Source organism: Pseudorasbora parva, chromosome 3, assembly GCF_024679245.1.
Source record: "Pseudorasbora parva isolate DD20220531a chromosome 3, ASM2467924v1, whole genome shotgun sequence".
NCBI classification, from domain to species: domain Eukaryota; kingdom Metazoa; phylum Chordata; class Actinopteri; order Cypriniformes; family Gobionidae; genus Pseudorasbora; species Pseudorasbora parva.
This window is the reverse complement of record NC_090174.1, coordinates 31,166,990-31,181,272: the sequence shown is the minus strand read 5'-3', so window position 1 is coordinate 31,181,272 and position 14,283 is coordinate 31,166,990. Positions and strand designations below refer to the sequence as shown.

General features: G+C 38.0%; 1 protein-coding gene across 4 annotated transcripts in view; it reads right to left on the bottom strand.

The window, feature by feature from the left end:
* wdfy3 (WD repeat and FYVE domain containing 3) overlaps positions 1 to 14,283 on the bottom strand; it is an 89,991-nt gene that overhangs the window by 39,280 nt on the left and 36,428 nt on the right. For 3 of the 4 annotated variants that reach the window (XM_067438414.1, XM_067438412.1, XM_067438413.1), the window contains exons 12-18: positions 13,528 to 13,985; positions 10,283 to 10,366; positions 8,257 to 8,428; positions 5,905 to 6,119; positions 3,796 to 3,908; positions 2,275 to 2,509; positions 448 to 548 (exon numbers count right to left, since the gene is read on the bottom strand). In XM_067438414.1, coding sequence (XP_067294515.1) covers positions 448 to 548; positions 2,275 to 2,509; positions 3,796 to 3,908; positions 5,905 to 6,119; positions 8,257 to 8,428; positions 10,283 to 10,366; positions 13,528 to 13,985 — 1,378 coding nt within the window. The remainder of the gene's footprint in view (positions 1 to 447; positions 549 to 2,274; positions 2,510 to 3,795; positions 3,909 to 5,904; positions 6,120 to 8,256; positions 8,429 to 10,282; positions 10,367 to 13,527; positions 13,986 to 14,283) is intronic. The other variant, XM_067438415.1, reaches the window with a different exon arrangement.

Genomic DNA, 14,283 nt, shown 5'->3' with positions numbered 1-14,283 from the left:
AGAAGACAATGCTGAATAAAGTCGTAGCTGGTGTTATTTTTGGACTAAAATGTATTTTCGATGCTTCAAAAAATTCTAACTAACTAACTGATGTCACATATGGACTACTTTGATGATGTTTTTATTCCCTTTCTGGACATGGACAGTATACCGTACATTAATTTTCAATGTACGGAAAGATAGCTCTCAGACTAAATATAAAATATCTTAAACTGTTTTCCGAAGATGAACGGGTGTGGAAAGACATTAGGGTGAGTCGTTAATCCCATAGTTTTCATTTTCCGGTGAACTAACCCTTTAATGGATAAACACCTGCAGCATACTTTATCAACTGAATTTCTTTATATTTTGGGCTTTATCTTAATAAAGATTTCCAAAAGGGTGGGAAGCTGTTGGCTGCTGTTATGCAAATCACAGAGGGAGGACAGTGTGATTATAAACACATACCATTTCCCATGCCACTGACCACTGCCCCGTCACTGACTCCAGATGTGTTGGCATTGCTGGACGGTGCATTGTGAGGGGCCAAACTGGGCAAAAACAAACAGCTGGAGAGAGAATTTAAAAAAAAATGAATTTCAAGAATGCAAGCAGCACAAACATTTTTTCAGACATTGTATCATCTCTCATAAAACGTGAGAATATTTCACATTCGGATTAAGGAGGATATTTGGATGTTCATTTGTGTGGCTTATGTAACAGTGACAGAGTGTGCTCATCATAACAGCAATAAATAACATCTAACATCTACTAATAAAATAACACCAGATATTACTAAATGCCAGAGAATTATGAAAAGAGCTGCGACTCAATGTAAGATTTGTGTCAATCGCTACTTCATTAAACATTCAGCCATTCATTAAAATAAACCACCAAGTGTCACTCAAAACAGCTAAATGGGTCTCTTTGGAGGCTAATTAACCCTGACAAAGGAAGCCTCAAATGTCATTTTAATATTGAAAAAATGGTGGCATAAAAAAAAACATCCCATATCACACTAACAATGCAAGCATCCACCCAAAAACAGTGAAACATTAAACACCTCTCACAAGACATGGAAGTTTGTGAGGAAGAGTTCAATTTGAGGACAAATGTACTCGTTACATATATGACAAAACCACTGTGGGCACATTTGGAGACTATATAAAAAAATTATAATTTAATTAATAGTAATAAAATAATAAGTAAAATTTTACTACATAGATAATTAAAAATATGTAAATAATTATTGACACTGAAGACACATGATTGAATATTGATTTCTTAAAATAAGATAAAGATTAAAAAACATAGAAGTCTCTGTATGTGTGTGTGGGGGTGTGGGGGGGGGGATGTCCATCTCCCCTTCCCTGTGTTCTCCCTTATAACCCAAAAAAGCTCTTATCCCAGCTGTGGCAGCACCATTAGGCTGGTCTACACGGCCCAATACAGGACGTGTTTACATGAATTTTTCATGAAGGCAGATGGGGAGCGCGCCGTGTGTGCGTGCGCGAGCGTTTTCTCAGCATCCGCGAGATGAAATGTGGGCTAGTACAAGTGATTTTTACATCTTCAATTATTCTAAGCTGCATGTTCTATTCATATGTAGGAGGAAGTATTTAAAGACACAAGAGGATCCTGGCTAAGACACATAAAAGATACATCATTTGATTTGTCTGTGCGGTTGGTGCAGGTTTAATGGGAATCTGAGGTATTTAAGTCGGTGGAACTGCTGCACAATTGTTCAAGCAATGGGAGACTAACAAAATTCAATCTGTGCACAACTAATATTACTTGAAGCATGTGGCTCACCATTATGTGTGCTGGGAGCAAACACAGAACCGTTGACCTATTTCATACACATAAATCTCCTATTTAAGCAGCTAATAATTTGGAAAGAAGACAAATGATGATCACTGTGCTTTCATAATTAATGCAAAAAATGAAATATTAAAAGATCTGTTATTTTCAGTTTTAGCACGTACCCTGATGGGATTATGTTAAACAGAAACAGATGGAGGCTCAGTGTGGATTCTTTGTTGCGCTTTGAACTGTGATGCGTTCGGAGATGCAAGCGCATTTCAAGCCTCTGTTTTTCTGTGAGCTTTAAACTAGGTCAAGCTTTTAAAAGCACAACACCAGATAAATGTTTGATTGACGCATATATCTGGTAAACGCATTCTGAACCGAAGCCAATAAATGTCTAAACGGGTGTCTGCTTGCAAGCATTGACCGCGCAAACAAATCCTCATTTTCAAAAGATGAGCTAGGCTAGACTAGCGCTGACAGCCTTACCCGAATCCCTCTAATGACGTGTCGAACTCCACGAAGGCGGGCGTGACGGAGGATCCATGGAGACGGATGTCATGGGGCGTCGTCATGGAGACCAGGCACTTGACTCGGGTGAGGGGCACAGTGCTGCCCTCAGCTGATCGCACCAGACTTCGACTGATCCGGTACTGGCTATTGTCCTCGTTAATTGTGAAGACGCTATCCGGCCCAAAACCCTCCATGGACAGGGTCATGCTGTCTGAAGGTGAAAAGGGTCAAATGGTCACTTAAACTCGCCTGCTCACTTAGTACTTACTATTAACTTAAGACTTTAATAAGTTAATGGTCAATTGTGATGAAACATAGATAGCCCTTATTTCTCTTAGTACAAGTGATTTTATACTTCACCTCAACCAAATAATTGGACTCAGGAAAATGTGTTGTTTTTATGTTTAGCTTTTTAAAGAAACATTAGCAGGCACAAATCTTATGTTTCTTGTTTCTAGATATGTTTGATAAATTACTAAATAGCATTAACATTGCAAGAAAATGTCCACATTAAATGTTTGTAGTGAAAAAAATGGTGGTTTCTTAAATTTTGTCCATTTAATTTTTACATTTTTAATGCAATTGTAGTATTACAAAATAAAAAATATTATGTATTACTTTATATTCATTTAAATGTATGTATTTATTGAAAATAACAAAATCCGGGTTGTAAACTATTTCCGCAACACTGAATGAAAAAAAAAAATCGAATCAAATCAAAATACAGTAATGTCAATAATAACATCATAAAAAAGTATTCTGACCACCTGAAGTTCATGATCGAAATTGTCTAATTGTTAATTGTTATTGAGAATAATGATAATTAAAAAAAATGAAATAATAAATGCCATTTCACATTCACATAATGTCGCTGTTTGAGGATTGAAGCAGTGTAACAGGAATGCTAAAGGTTTAAAAAAACGTGGGTGTTGAATGTTGTAAATTCGACACACTAAAAGCAGATACAGTTTCTGTCCTTTAAAATCTTTTAATTCCGTTTAAATTAGAGTTCTCTTAAATAACCTCATTCTGAGATCATCTGTTTTGGATATAATCAACAAAAGCCTCCTCTTTCACTGGACCCTAGATCCACAGCAGAATTCCTTAGATACTTTCTACGAAGCCAGCAGGAAACCTTTAAATTAGCGAGTTCAAACAGGACTCGCTGGACATGGTGAGAGCTTGGAGAAAAGTAATTTCACTAGTAATTAGGGAAGCTGGGAACTCATCTCCGGCAAAACCCTGTTCAATCGAACGTCTCTCAGCTGGCAGTGTCGAGGAGAGCGAGAGGAGAATGTTTTGTTTGATTCTGATGGTGATTGATGGCATTTCACCAAAGACCACAGCCAGTGAAGCCTGAAGTAATGTCCCTCCTTTCACTGGCCCACAGAGAAGCCACAGAGACAAGACCACATAACACTGACACAAACTGTTTATGGGATGGTACAAAAGCACACTGACAGTTCTAGCAGTCTTTATGCATTCTTTATTCCTTACTTCGCATTTCAGCTTCATAGCTGAGGGAGCTCGGCTTGTGGACACGGTACTGCTTCAGGAGCTTTTTGTCCCAGGCACCGCAATTCAGAGGATTCCCTAGTCGTAAAAATTCCCTGAAAAATATATAAAAACATTTTATAGAGACAGCAAATATATTTTCATTAATAAATACATTACGACAACGACTGTAAATAATACAAATAAATAAATGCACTTAAAGAAATATTAAATAACAACAAAATAGATTGATAAACAATACATATTAAACACTCAAGTAAATATTATTATGGTTATAATTATATCTATTTGCAGAAGGATTTTTCCAGCGCTGAATGTTGCATGGCACTTAAACCAAGATACAAGGCAGGGTTAATTCCTCAAAATAGCTGGAGTGAATTGCTGTTTTGTTTTTTTATTTTGGAGTGTTGAAAGCCAGCATCCTCCATCACGTTAGACCAGCCATGCGGAAAATTGAAATCGCTAATCCGTTTGACTTGGAGATGACCCATGGAGAGCTTTGAATAATATTAAGACGTGTCAAATTTGATAATTTTTCTTTTATGCAAACGTGCAGCTTTGATAAGATTGAATCGTGCAGACAAATTTTAACTGACTCATCTGGTCTTTGTATAAACAAAAATCTGTTCAAAAGAGCTCACATGTGGGAGACCAATCAATAAAAGGCTGGAGGCAGAAACATGTTCCATTAAGATACTATTCATAAATATTCATCACTTATATAAATATTGCTGAGGCCTTGAGATGTACTGGACAAAAAGCTGGCCCTCCAATCTGCACTGTATCAGTCATGTAGTGTACTGTATATGCTGTATTGCATTGCACAAGAAGCACTGAGGGTCTTAATGTCCATAATATAATTATTAATATTAAAAAGCTTTTGTTGTGTGATTAATCATGATTAACCTGACACTTAAAGGAAATGTATGTAAGATTGTGGCCAAAACTGGTACGGCAATCACTTTCAAATGACTGCAGAGCGGTGTATCCCCCTCCCCCTGGGTGCCAAATCACTACTGACTTTGTGATTGGTTGATAGGTGGAGGGTGGAGCTTCAGGCCAAAACATCAACATCAGTTGAGGGCTGCAACAACAACTTTTAAATGAAAATATCCTGGCCAGATTACTGTTGTCAGTGATATAAGTATTTTAAATGAACATGATTTCTTAATGTCTAGTGACATATCATTGCCATTTTATGATTAATTGAAATACATTTCTTACATACAGTTCCTTTAAACCCAACGTATACTTACCCAAGTATATACGTTTTTTTTTTTTACACAAGCTCACAGCTGAACACACAGCCTTGTAAAGTTTACTTCTTTTGACTCATACATGTACACAGTAGAGGATGGATACCCGACCCGAGCCCGATGGGTCCCGACGGGCCGGGCCAGGTTCGGAGAGATATATAGAAATGACGTTCGGGTCGGGCTCGGTCACGTCAGCGTGATAAAGATTGTTGATTCAATCCTTTTTCTGCATAAAAACCTCAATAATCCTAAACTTTAATGGATAGATTATATAAAGATATATGTTGCAGTTTGAGAAAAATGGTAAGAGTGACTTTCATGTTACGTTAATTTTTTGTTCTGTTAGCTTGGGCCATTTTTAGTAGACCATTGTTCATTTAATTTCAGTTGGCTATTTGATTGGGCCCTGGTTTGATTGGGTTTGATTGGGTTTGATGCCCCCTGTGCGTGCTGATGCGCTCGTCTGTAAACATTTCAGAATGTCTTCCTTACATTTGCTTAATAAAAGCGGGCTTTTCACACAAACAAACGTACACGTGTCATTAGTATATGAGGGGGGAAAAAAAGTGATTTTTTTTTTCTGGACATGGACAGTATAGTGTGCATACACTTGCATACTCTCTCTGACCAAATATAACTGTGGTCTGAAGATGAACGTCCTACGGGTGTGGAACGACATTAAGTCATTAATCATGTTTTAGTCATTAATGACATAAATTGGGTTTTGGGTGAACTAACCCTTTATTGCTGACAGAACAAATTTTTATATATTTTCCAGTCACTATCAAAGAAAAAATCCACCCGCTCAAAATCTTTTGAGCAAACTTAGACTCACCTGAGAACCATCGGTTGTAGGGCCTGGGAGGCCAGCCGCTCAAACATCCTCTGCAACGGTGGGTGAAGCGGGTGATCTTCGTCTCCCAAAGCGCAGCTACAGCGCTGAAGCAAGCGTGAGTGCAGACCTGCCTCACACAGGATCTGCTGGTTCCTCTCTGAATGTACCAGCAGCTGCAGAATGTTAGCAACAGCTAGCTGCAGGTCCAGAGCATGCTAAGGAGCAGAGCAAGGGTGAAGTGAGCTGCAGGACACTTAATAGTACACTTAGTTCAGAGAAACAATGAAAATCATATTGCAGTGGCACAATCCAAACGTAGCATGTTATCAATAATCAAGTACAGTGTATCAGAATCTCAGTGTGAACCCTGCAGAAGTGTCCAATATAGTCATAATAAACTTATCCGATATCCTGTAAGAACTTAACTTTCAGGACCAAATTTCTTTTAGGCTTGTTTTAGAAGATACACCCCTTGAAGGAATTCTCTGGGTTACATACAAATGAATCTATGTCATCAGCATGCCACGTTTGCTAACAATTCCCACATAATATAATTTGAATTTAAGCCAATGTGTTGTCACATATTCTTCCATTGTAAGCATGCAACTCTCTAGATACTCTCTGTACCTCTCCAGGGAGCAGCTTAGATTAGTTTCTGTGGTAATCGTGGCAAACATGACAAAAATGCTGTCGATAGACCTTCAAGGGGACATGGTTTTAAGTTTCACACAAAATCAACTTGCATACCGCTTATTCTGAAAATTTACTGTAGGAGAAAAGCAAAAAAAGCTATTTAAAAAGAGGTAGCATTATACACTCACCTAAAGGATTATCCGGAACACCTGTTCAATTTCTCATTAAAGGGTTAGGTCACCCAAAAATGAAATTTCTTTTGGATAATAATTGTTTTTTTTTGGACCAAAATGTATTGTCAACGCTTCAAAAGAGTCTAACTAACCAACTGATGTCACATGTGGACTACATTGATGATGTTTTCATTACCTTCTGGACGTGGACAGCAAGTGGGCATACACTTACATTCAAAGGACAGAAAGGCCTCGGACTAAATCTAAAATATCTTAAACTGTGTTCCAAAGATGAACAGAGGTCATACGGGTGTGGAACGACATTGGGGTGAGTTATTAATGAAAGAAATTTCATTTTTGAGTGAACTAACCCTTTAATGCAATTATCTAATCAACCAATCATATGGCAGTTGCTTCAATGCATTTAGGGGTGTGGTCCTGGTCAAGACAATCTCCTGAACTCCAAACTGAATGTCAGAATGGGAAAGAAAGGTGATTTAAGAGATTTTGAGCGTGGCATGTTTGTTGGTGCCAGATGGATGGATGCCAGAGTATTTCACAATCCGCTCAGTTACTGGGATTTTAACGCACAACCATTTCTAGGGTTTGCAAAGAATGGTGTGAAAAGGGAAAAACATCCAGTATGCGGCAGTCCTGTGGCCGAAAATGCCTTGATGATGCTAGAGGTCAGAGGAGAATGGGCCGACTGATTCAAGCTGATAGAAGAGCAACTTTGACTGAAATAACCACTCATTACAACCGAGGTATGCAGCAAAGCATTTGTGAAGCCACAACACGCACAACCTTGAGGCAGATGGGCTACAACAGCAGAAGACCCCCCTGGGCACCACTCATCTCCACTACAAATAGGAAAAAGAGGCTACAATTTGCACAAGCTCACCAATATTGGACAGCTGAAGACTGGAAAAAATGTTGCCTGGTCTGATAAGTCTTGATTTCTTGTTGAAACATTCAGATGTAGAGTCAGAATTTGGCATAAACAGAATGAGAACATAGATCCATCATGCCTTGTTACCACTGTGCAGGCTGGTGGTGGTGGTGTAATGGTGTGGGGATGTTTTCTTGGCACACTTTAGGCCCCTTAGTGCCACTTGGGCATCTTTTAAATGCCACGGCCTACCTGAGCATTGTTTCTGACCATGTCCATCCCTTGATGACCACCATGTACCCATCCTCTGATGGCTACATCCAGCAGGATAATGCACCATGTCACAAAGCTTGAATAATTTCAAATTGGTTTCTTAAACATGACAATGAGTTCACTGTACTAAAATGGCCCCCACAGTCACCAGATCTCAACCCAATAGAGCATCTTTGGGATGTGGTGGAACGGGAGCTTTGTGCCCTGGACATGCATCCCACAAATCTCCATCTACAGCAAGATGCTATCCTATCAATATGGGCCAACATTTCTAATTCCTAATGCCAACATTAAAAATGTGCATTAGGCATTCCCATGTAGACCACAAACAATGTGTCAGTGAACTAGGTTGAGACAGAGCCTATGTCTACAAGCAGCTCATACCTCAGGCTGTGTGTCAGAAGAAACGGAGGGTAGGAGGTCGATCATCGCCAGCACTGCTCCAGGGTGGATGACTACAGGGTCTGAAGAGTGCTGGAACTGATTCGCCAAGTGCAGCTTTAGGTCCGTTAGGGCTTTACTAGGAGCAGAGTTGGATGAGCCATGGTAGCCATGTCTATTGGGAAAGAAAAAGATAATTGAATGGCTCTTCTTAGTCACATTACTAAAGTCAGTATCTGAATAGTGTAATTCACTCACACATTTTGGCTTGGCAGTTTTAGCCAGATAAAAGGTAAAATACTGAAAAAGCTTAGCTTTGTTTAAAAAATATATATATTTTTGGTCATAGTTAAACTTACTCTTAAATACAGCATTGAAATTTAATTTAAAGTATATCAGCTTTGATATAATATTACTTATGAATCAACTCCCCACAGAGAGCTTGAAAAGAAAAATTACTGAGAAAAAAAAGCTGTCAGCACTACCAGAGGAGGGAAAAAAATTTGCAACTGCAAAGCTTTACGGGTAAGCAAAGTAGCTCAACTCGGCAGACGAGATGTTGCAGAGGAAGATGAAAACATGGTCAAGGAGATGATCAAGGAGAGGAGAAGTGAGAGGAAATTTGCAGACGGCAATCACACAGATCAGAGGGAGAAGATGAATAACAGTCTCCTAAACACCTGTGACGCTGCAAGTTTCCTACGACAAGCAATTTGCCTGTTCACATTGAAAACAAAAATGTAGCCCGGCAAAGCACAATGGCAGCCTATCAGAACATATTATATCTTTAATAAACAGCTATGAGAAGCAAGATTTTGAATGACATGTCTGGGCAGGCAGGGCAACCATAAATGTATGTGATCAGCTAAATGTTTTGTTGCTTGTTGGGGCTTAATAAAAATTACACAAAATAAAAATTACACAAAAGAGATCAATTTTAACACGTGTCAAGTTGTCATATTGTGTCTGGTTAAACAACTTTGTAAGAACTGAATAGATAGTTCACCCAAAAATGAAAAATGAGTTACGTCGTTGTTAATTCTTAGTGAAATCTGTTCAGATGAGTGCATAATATTAAAATTCTACACACTTTTTTTTCCTCTTAATAAATTGAAATAACTATTATATTTAGGCATCACAATATTATAATGTACAATATATTTAAAAAAAGTATATTTAGAGATCAAAAAATTCTAATTTAACAGCGTTCTTAAATTATTCTGGTTTTTAAAGATGAACTTAAAGTGAGCTTTAGATGCTCTTAAATGTACACTACCATTCAAATGTTGACAATGTTATAGCGTAATTACATAAAGTACTGAGAAATATGAATTATAGAGTTATGTTTAGGCTTAGTTACTTGTAATTATGCACAATATACTATTGTTACTATAGTAAGTGTAGTAAAGTGTTACCTTCAACACTGAAAATAAGAAGAAATGTTTCTTCAGCACCAAATCAGCATATTAGATATGATTTTGAAGGATCATGTGACACTGAAGACTGGAGTAATGATGCTGAATATTCAGCTTACCATCACATGATTAAGTACATTTTAAAATATAATCAAATAGAAAAAAGGTTATTCTAAATTGTAATAATCTTTCACAATATTACTTAATTTCTCACTTAATTTTACTGTTTTTTATAAATGCTGTCTTGGTGAGCTGAACAGACTTTTTAAAAAAAGAGAAAATGTTTAAAAAATATATTATCCTAGACATTTGAATGGAAGTGTATTTATGTGCAACATGATCAATTAAAATACCTTATATCACAAATTAAAGATATGGTAGCAATGTATATTTTACATCCTTACAGTAAATGATGACAGTAAATGATGACTTTCATTTCTGGGGTAATACCATCCCTTTAAAAGAACAGAAACAAAATAACCAAGGAAGGTGTGAGAGGAAGTGAACAAAGCAAGGATAGAGGGAAACAAACTGGGAAAAAAGCGTCTTATCACTCGACAAGAACAGAAGAGATAATGAGAGGGAGAAAAGGAAGAGGTGGCAGAAAGCAGTACCTCTTCCTGGCGATTGCTGGTGTGCCCCACGGAGAGGGCAGCGAGGTCTCATGAGTCAAGCAGGGGGGCACCTGTTCGGCACGACTACAACGATTCAAACACACGGACACGCAGAGTCACGACCAAACAATCAACATAAAGACAGACCAGACGTTCACACAGCCGTACAAACACAAACAGCAGGTCCATACCACACACACACACACACACACACACACACACCCCGCGTGTACAGCCAGGCAGTGCCAGAGGTTAAGAGAGACAAAGAAATAAGAAAGAGCAAGAGAGGGGAGGCAGTTAGTTCCTGTTGAATATACAGCTCAGGGCACAGCACACGGAACTCAGAAGAACTACAGAGCATGCAAATCTAACAAAAACCCAAGCCCAAAGCACAGCTGCACTCAGATAGCATGTGAAGCTCATGACTAACAGCAAAGATACATTAATGCAGTGTTTCTCAACTGGTGGGTCGCGACCCAAAAGTTAGTGGCAAGACTGTTTTGAGTGGACAGTCAAAGAAGCAACAACTAATATAAAATTATCTGTGAACAGATGAGATGTTGTCATGCTATATGTGTCATTATTCTAACGTTATTTTTGTAACGTGTTATGAAATAAATATTCTTTCACCTCAGAAAAGCTAACTTTTGTCCTCTCAGCCGTTACTGCGCTCGTAGTGTGCACTCTTCAACAGTTCAAGGCGCACTGTACATACTGTATATATCTACGAGCATACAACGTTGTATTCACGTTGTTGATTAGGAAGTCATGAAATGATCAAAAAATACTTAACTTGTACTCTGCATGTTAGTTGGGAACGATTTGCATTTTGCACGCAGGTATGATGTTCATTCTATTCATCAGGAGCAGTTTGATGTTTGAGTTTATGTTTCATTAACAGTTTGTGATAGTATTGTGTATTTAACATGGCAACTCTTGTTTTTTTTCAGAACCCCAAAATGCCACTTAATTTTCACATTGTGTTATTTTGTATATTTTAAAAACGACTGGTGGTTCATATCAACTTATGCCTACTAACTTTATTGTACTGACAAAAACTAGTTTGGGACTGCTATTTAAAGGGTTAGTTCAGCCAAAAATGAAAATTCGGTCATTAATTACTTACCCTCATGTCATTCGACACCTGTACGACCTTTGTTCTTCTTCGGAACAGAAATTACGATATTTTTGTTGAAATCCGATGGCTCAGAAAGGCCTCCAATGTCACCAATATTATTTCCTCTTTTAAGTCCCATAAAAGGCACTAAAGATGTTGTTAAAACGCCCATCACACTACAGTGGTTCTACAATCATTTTATGAAACGACAAGAATATTTCTTGGGCAGAAAAAAAAAATGGAAATAACTTTATTCAACAAGTTCTTGTCTTCCGTCTGGGCCTCTGACGTGAACTCATGAAGCACCACGACACGTGCGAGAATATAACGTAGAGGCGCAAGAAGCGAGGAACTTTGTTTACAAGCAGAGGAAGACTATATATAAGCTGTTGAACTCTCTACATTGTGCTTTAGGTCTTGGAGTAGTGCTCAAAATGGTGCTGAAGTGTGTACTTCCTGGATCCCCAAACCCTGAGAAACATCATATTTTCGTGCATGCGTCGTGGTGCTAAGTGAGTTCATGTCAGAGGCCCAGGTGGAAGACAAGAACTTGTTGAATAAAGGTGTTATTTAGATTTTTTTTTGCAAACAAAAACTATTCTCGTCGCTTCATAAAATTATTCAGTGCGTTTTATGGGTCTTGAGAGAGGAAATGACATTGGTGTCAATGGAGGCCTTTCTTAGCCATCGGATTTCAACACAAATATTTTCATTTGTGTTCTGAAGATGAACGGAGGTCTTACGGGTGTCAAACAACATGAGGGCATCAATTAATGACATCAATTAATGACATGAATTAATGACCAAATTTTCATTTTTGGGTGAACTAACCCTTTAACAACCTTACCTTTTACTGTTTATTCAGTATTAGTTCTTACAGTATTATATTCTTACAATTTATGTGTTTTTTAAGTAAAGTGGGACTGTACTTTTGATTAAAAAAATTAGCCCCAGCTTAATGACTATGGGGAAGAAAATGTTGGTCCCATGGCCAAACCGGATGAGAAGCACTGCATTAAAAGGAAACTACACTATCAGCAGATCAGGAATGTGCATGAGTAATGAACTAGTCAAGACCTAATTCTGCATCAACTACACAAGTCGTAAAACATTATTCAAACTACCCAAACTATTTTTCCTTTGCCATTGCTTGCTGTAGAAAAAGATGACAATACTTTTCACGCTGAATTGCTTATTGTTACAGCTAAATATATATCGGGTGTTGCCCAGGATATGTGAAGTTGACGTGATGAAAGGAAATGTGTGCTTTCAGGTGCATCTTAGTGCCAATAGAACTTAATTTGATCTGTAGATGTGGTTAGAATCATGAATCCCGCCAGATGAAAAAACATTTTTTGGTGGGGGAAAAAAATGCGACCTTGACAAACGCGACAGAACATGAACATGACAGAACATGTTCAATCAGTGAAAACAAGCGGCAATTAACGCAAACAAACGTTGACAGCGGTAACACAATGTCTATTGGCGTAGGTCGGTGTTTGTAGGTGCAGTGTGAATTGGCCTTTAGAATAGATGCTTTTAATTACCCTATAAATTACATGTTAATTACCCCTATGGTGGTAGTGTACTTTTTCATCTAAGCTCTGGGTTAGCGTAAATGTGTTTATAATTTTTAATTAGATGGTTAATTTGTTTATTTTAATTTTCAAATGTAGTAAAAAAAATTAACAATTATGCTCATTTATTTAAAGTGGCTTAAATCATCAGTAGTGGTGTAATGCGTATAAAACAAAACTTCATAGACATGTAATACATTATAGTTCAAATATTTAAATTGCTTTTAAAAAATAAACAATAAGGGCCAGATGTACTAAACAGGGCAAATTAATGTGAGAGTGCATCGATGCGAGTGGAAAGTTCTGCATGTCATCTACTGACCCTTAATATTATTTTATTTTAAGTATTTCTGTGCAAAAAGATCTCGACTGAATCATGAAAATGACACTCCCCACTTAATTCCTCTTAAAAATTCTCTATAAAAAAAAAAAAAATTAACTGCTCCCTTGAGCAATTTCATTTTCTTTTTTCAGCCGTGTTACAGACATCTCACCAAAACAAATTGACCCTCTCTATCCATTAAGAAAAGACAACTTCCACTTATACACACCTGTCAAATGAGTCGGTGGCCATCTTGTACAGGTAAATGAAGAGCTTGCTGCAGTGCTTGAGAGTGGGACACACGTTTTCTGCAGGTATGATCTCATCTTCTAGTAACCGCTGGAATGGTTGGGCATTTGAGGGAAAGACAGTGGCTGGACCAACTTTCTTAGCATCAGAAAAACATCCCAAAAGTCGCACTGCATCGGCCAGCTTCTCGTACTGGATCTCAGTGCGAAAGAAGTGCGAGTTGGCAGGTTCATAGCGCATGGCTGCTGTTAGAGTGCAGAATACGGTGTGTAGAAGTTCGAAGACTTTGTTCTGGTTGACCTTCTCCCAGCCGCTGACAGGCGGAGAACAGAGAGAACGCTCCATGGCAACCAACAGTGAGGTCACGTACACAAAGCCGCCCACCTTGCGGAAGACGGTGCGTGTACGGTGGCTCTCGCGCAGCACAGCCAGCAAAGCCTAATGAGAAACAATAAAGTCTGTCAAGTGAATTCATTCACTCATTCATTCATGCTTTTATTTCAGCATAAAAATAAATTCTAAAATATATTAAAGCAAAAAATGATGCTATTTTTACTGCATGCTTGCAGCCTAGGTGAGCATAAGAGAATATTTTGAAACATTTTGAAACTAAAACAAAAAATGTACAGAACCCAAACTTTTGAACGTAGTTCATTTACATAAACATGGAGGGAAAAAAAGATTTAAGTGAATACCATGTGCTATATTTATGAAAGTAGGCAAAAAAGTAAATATA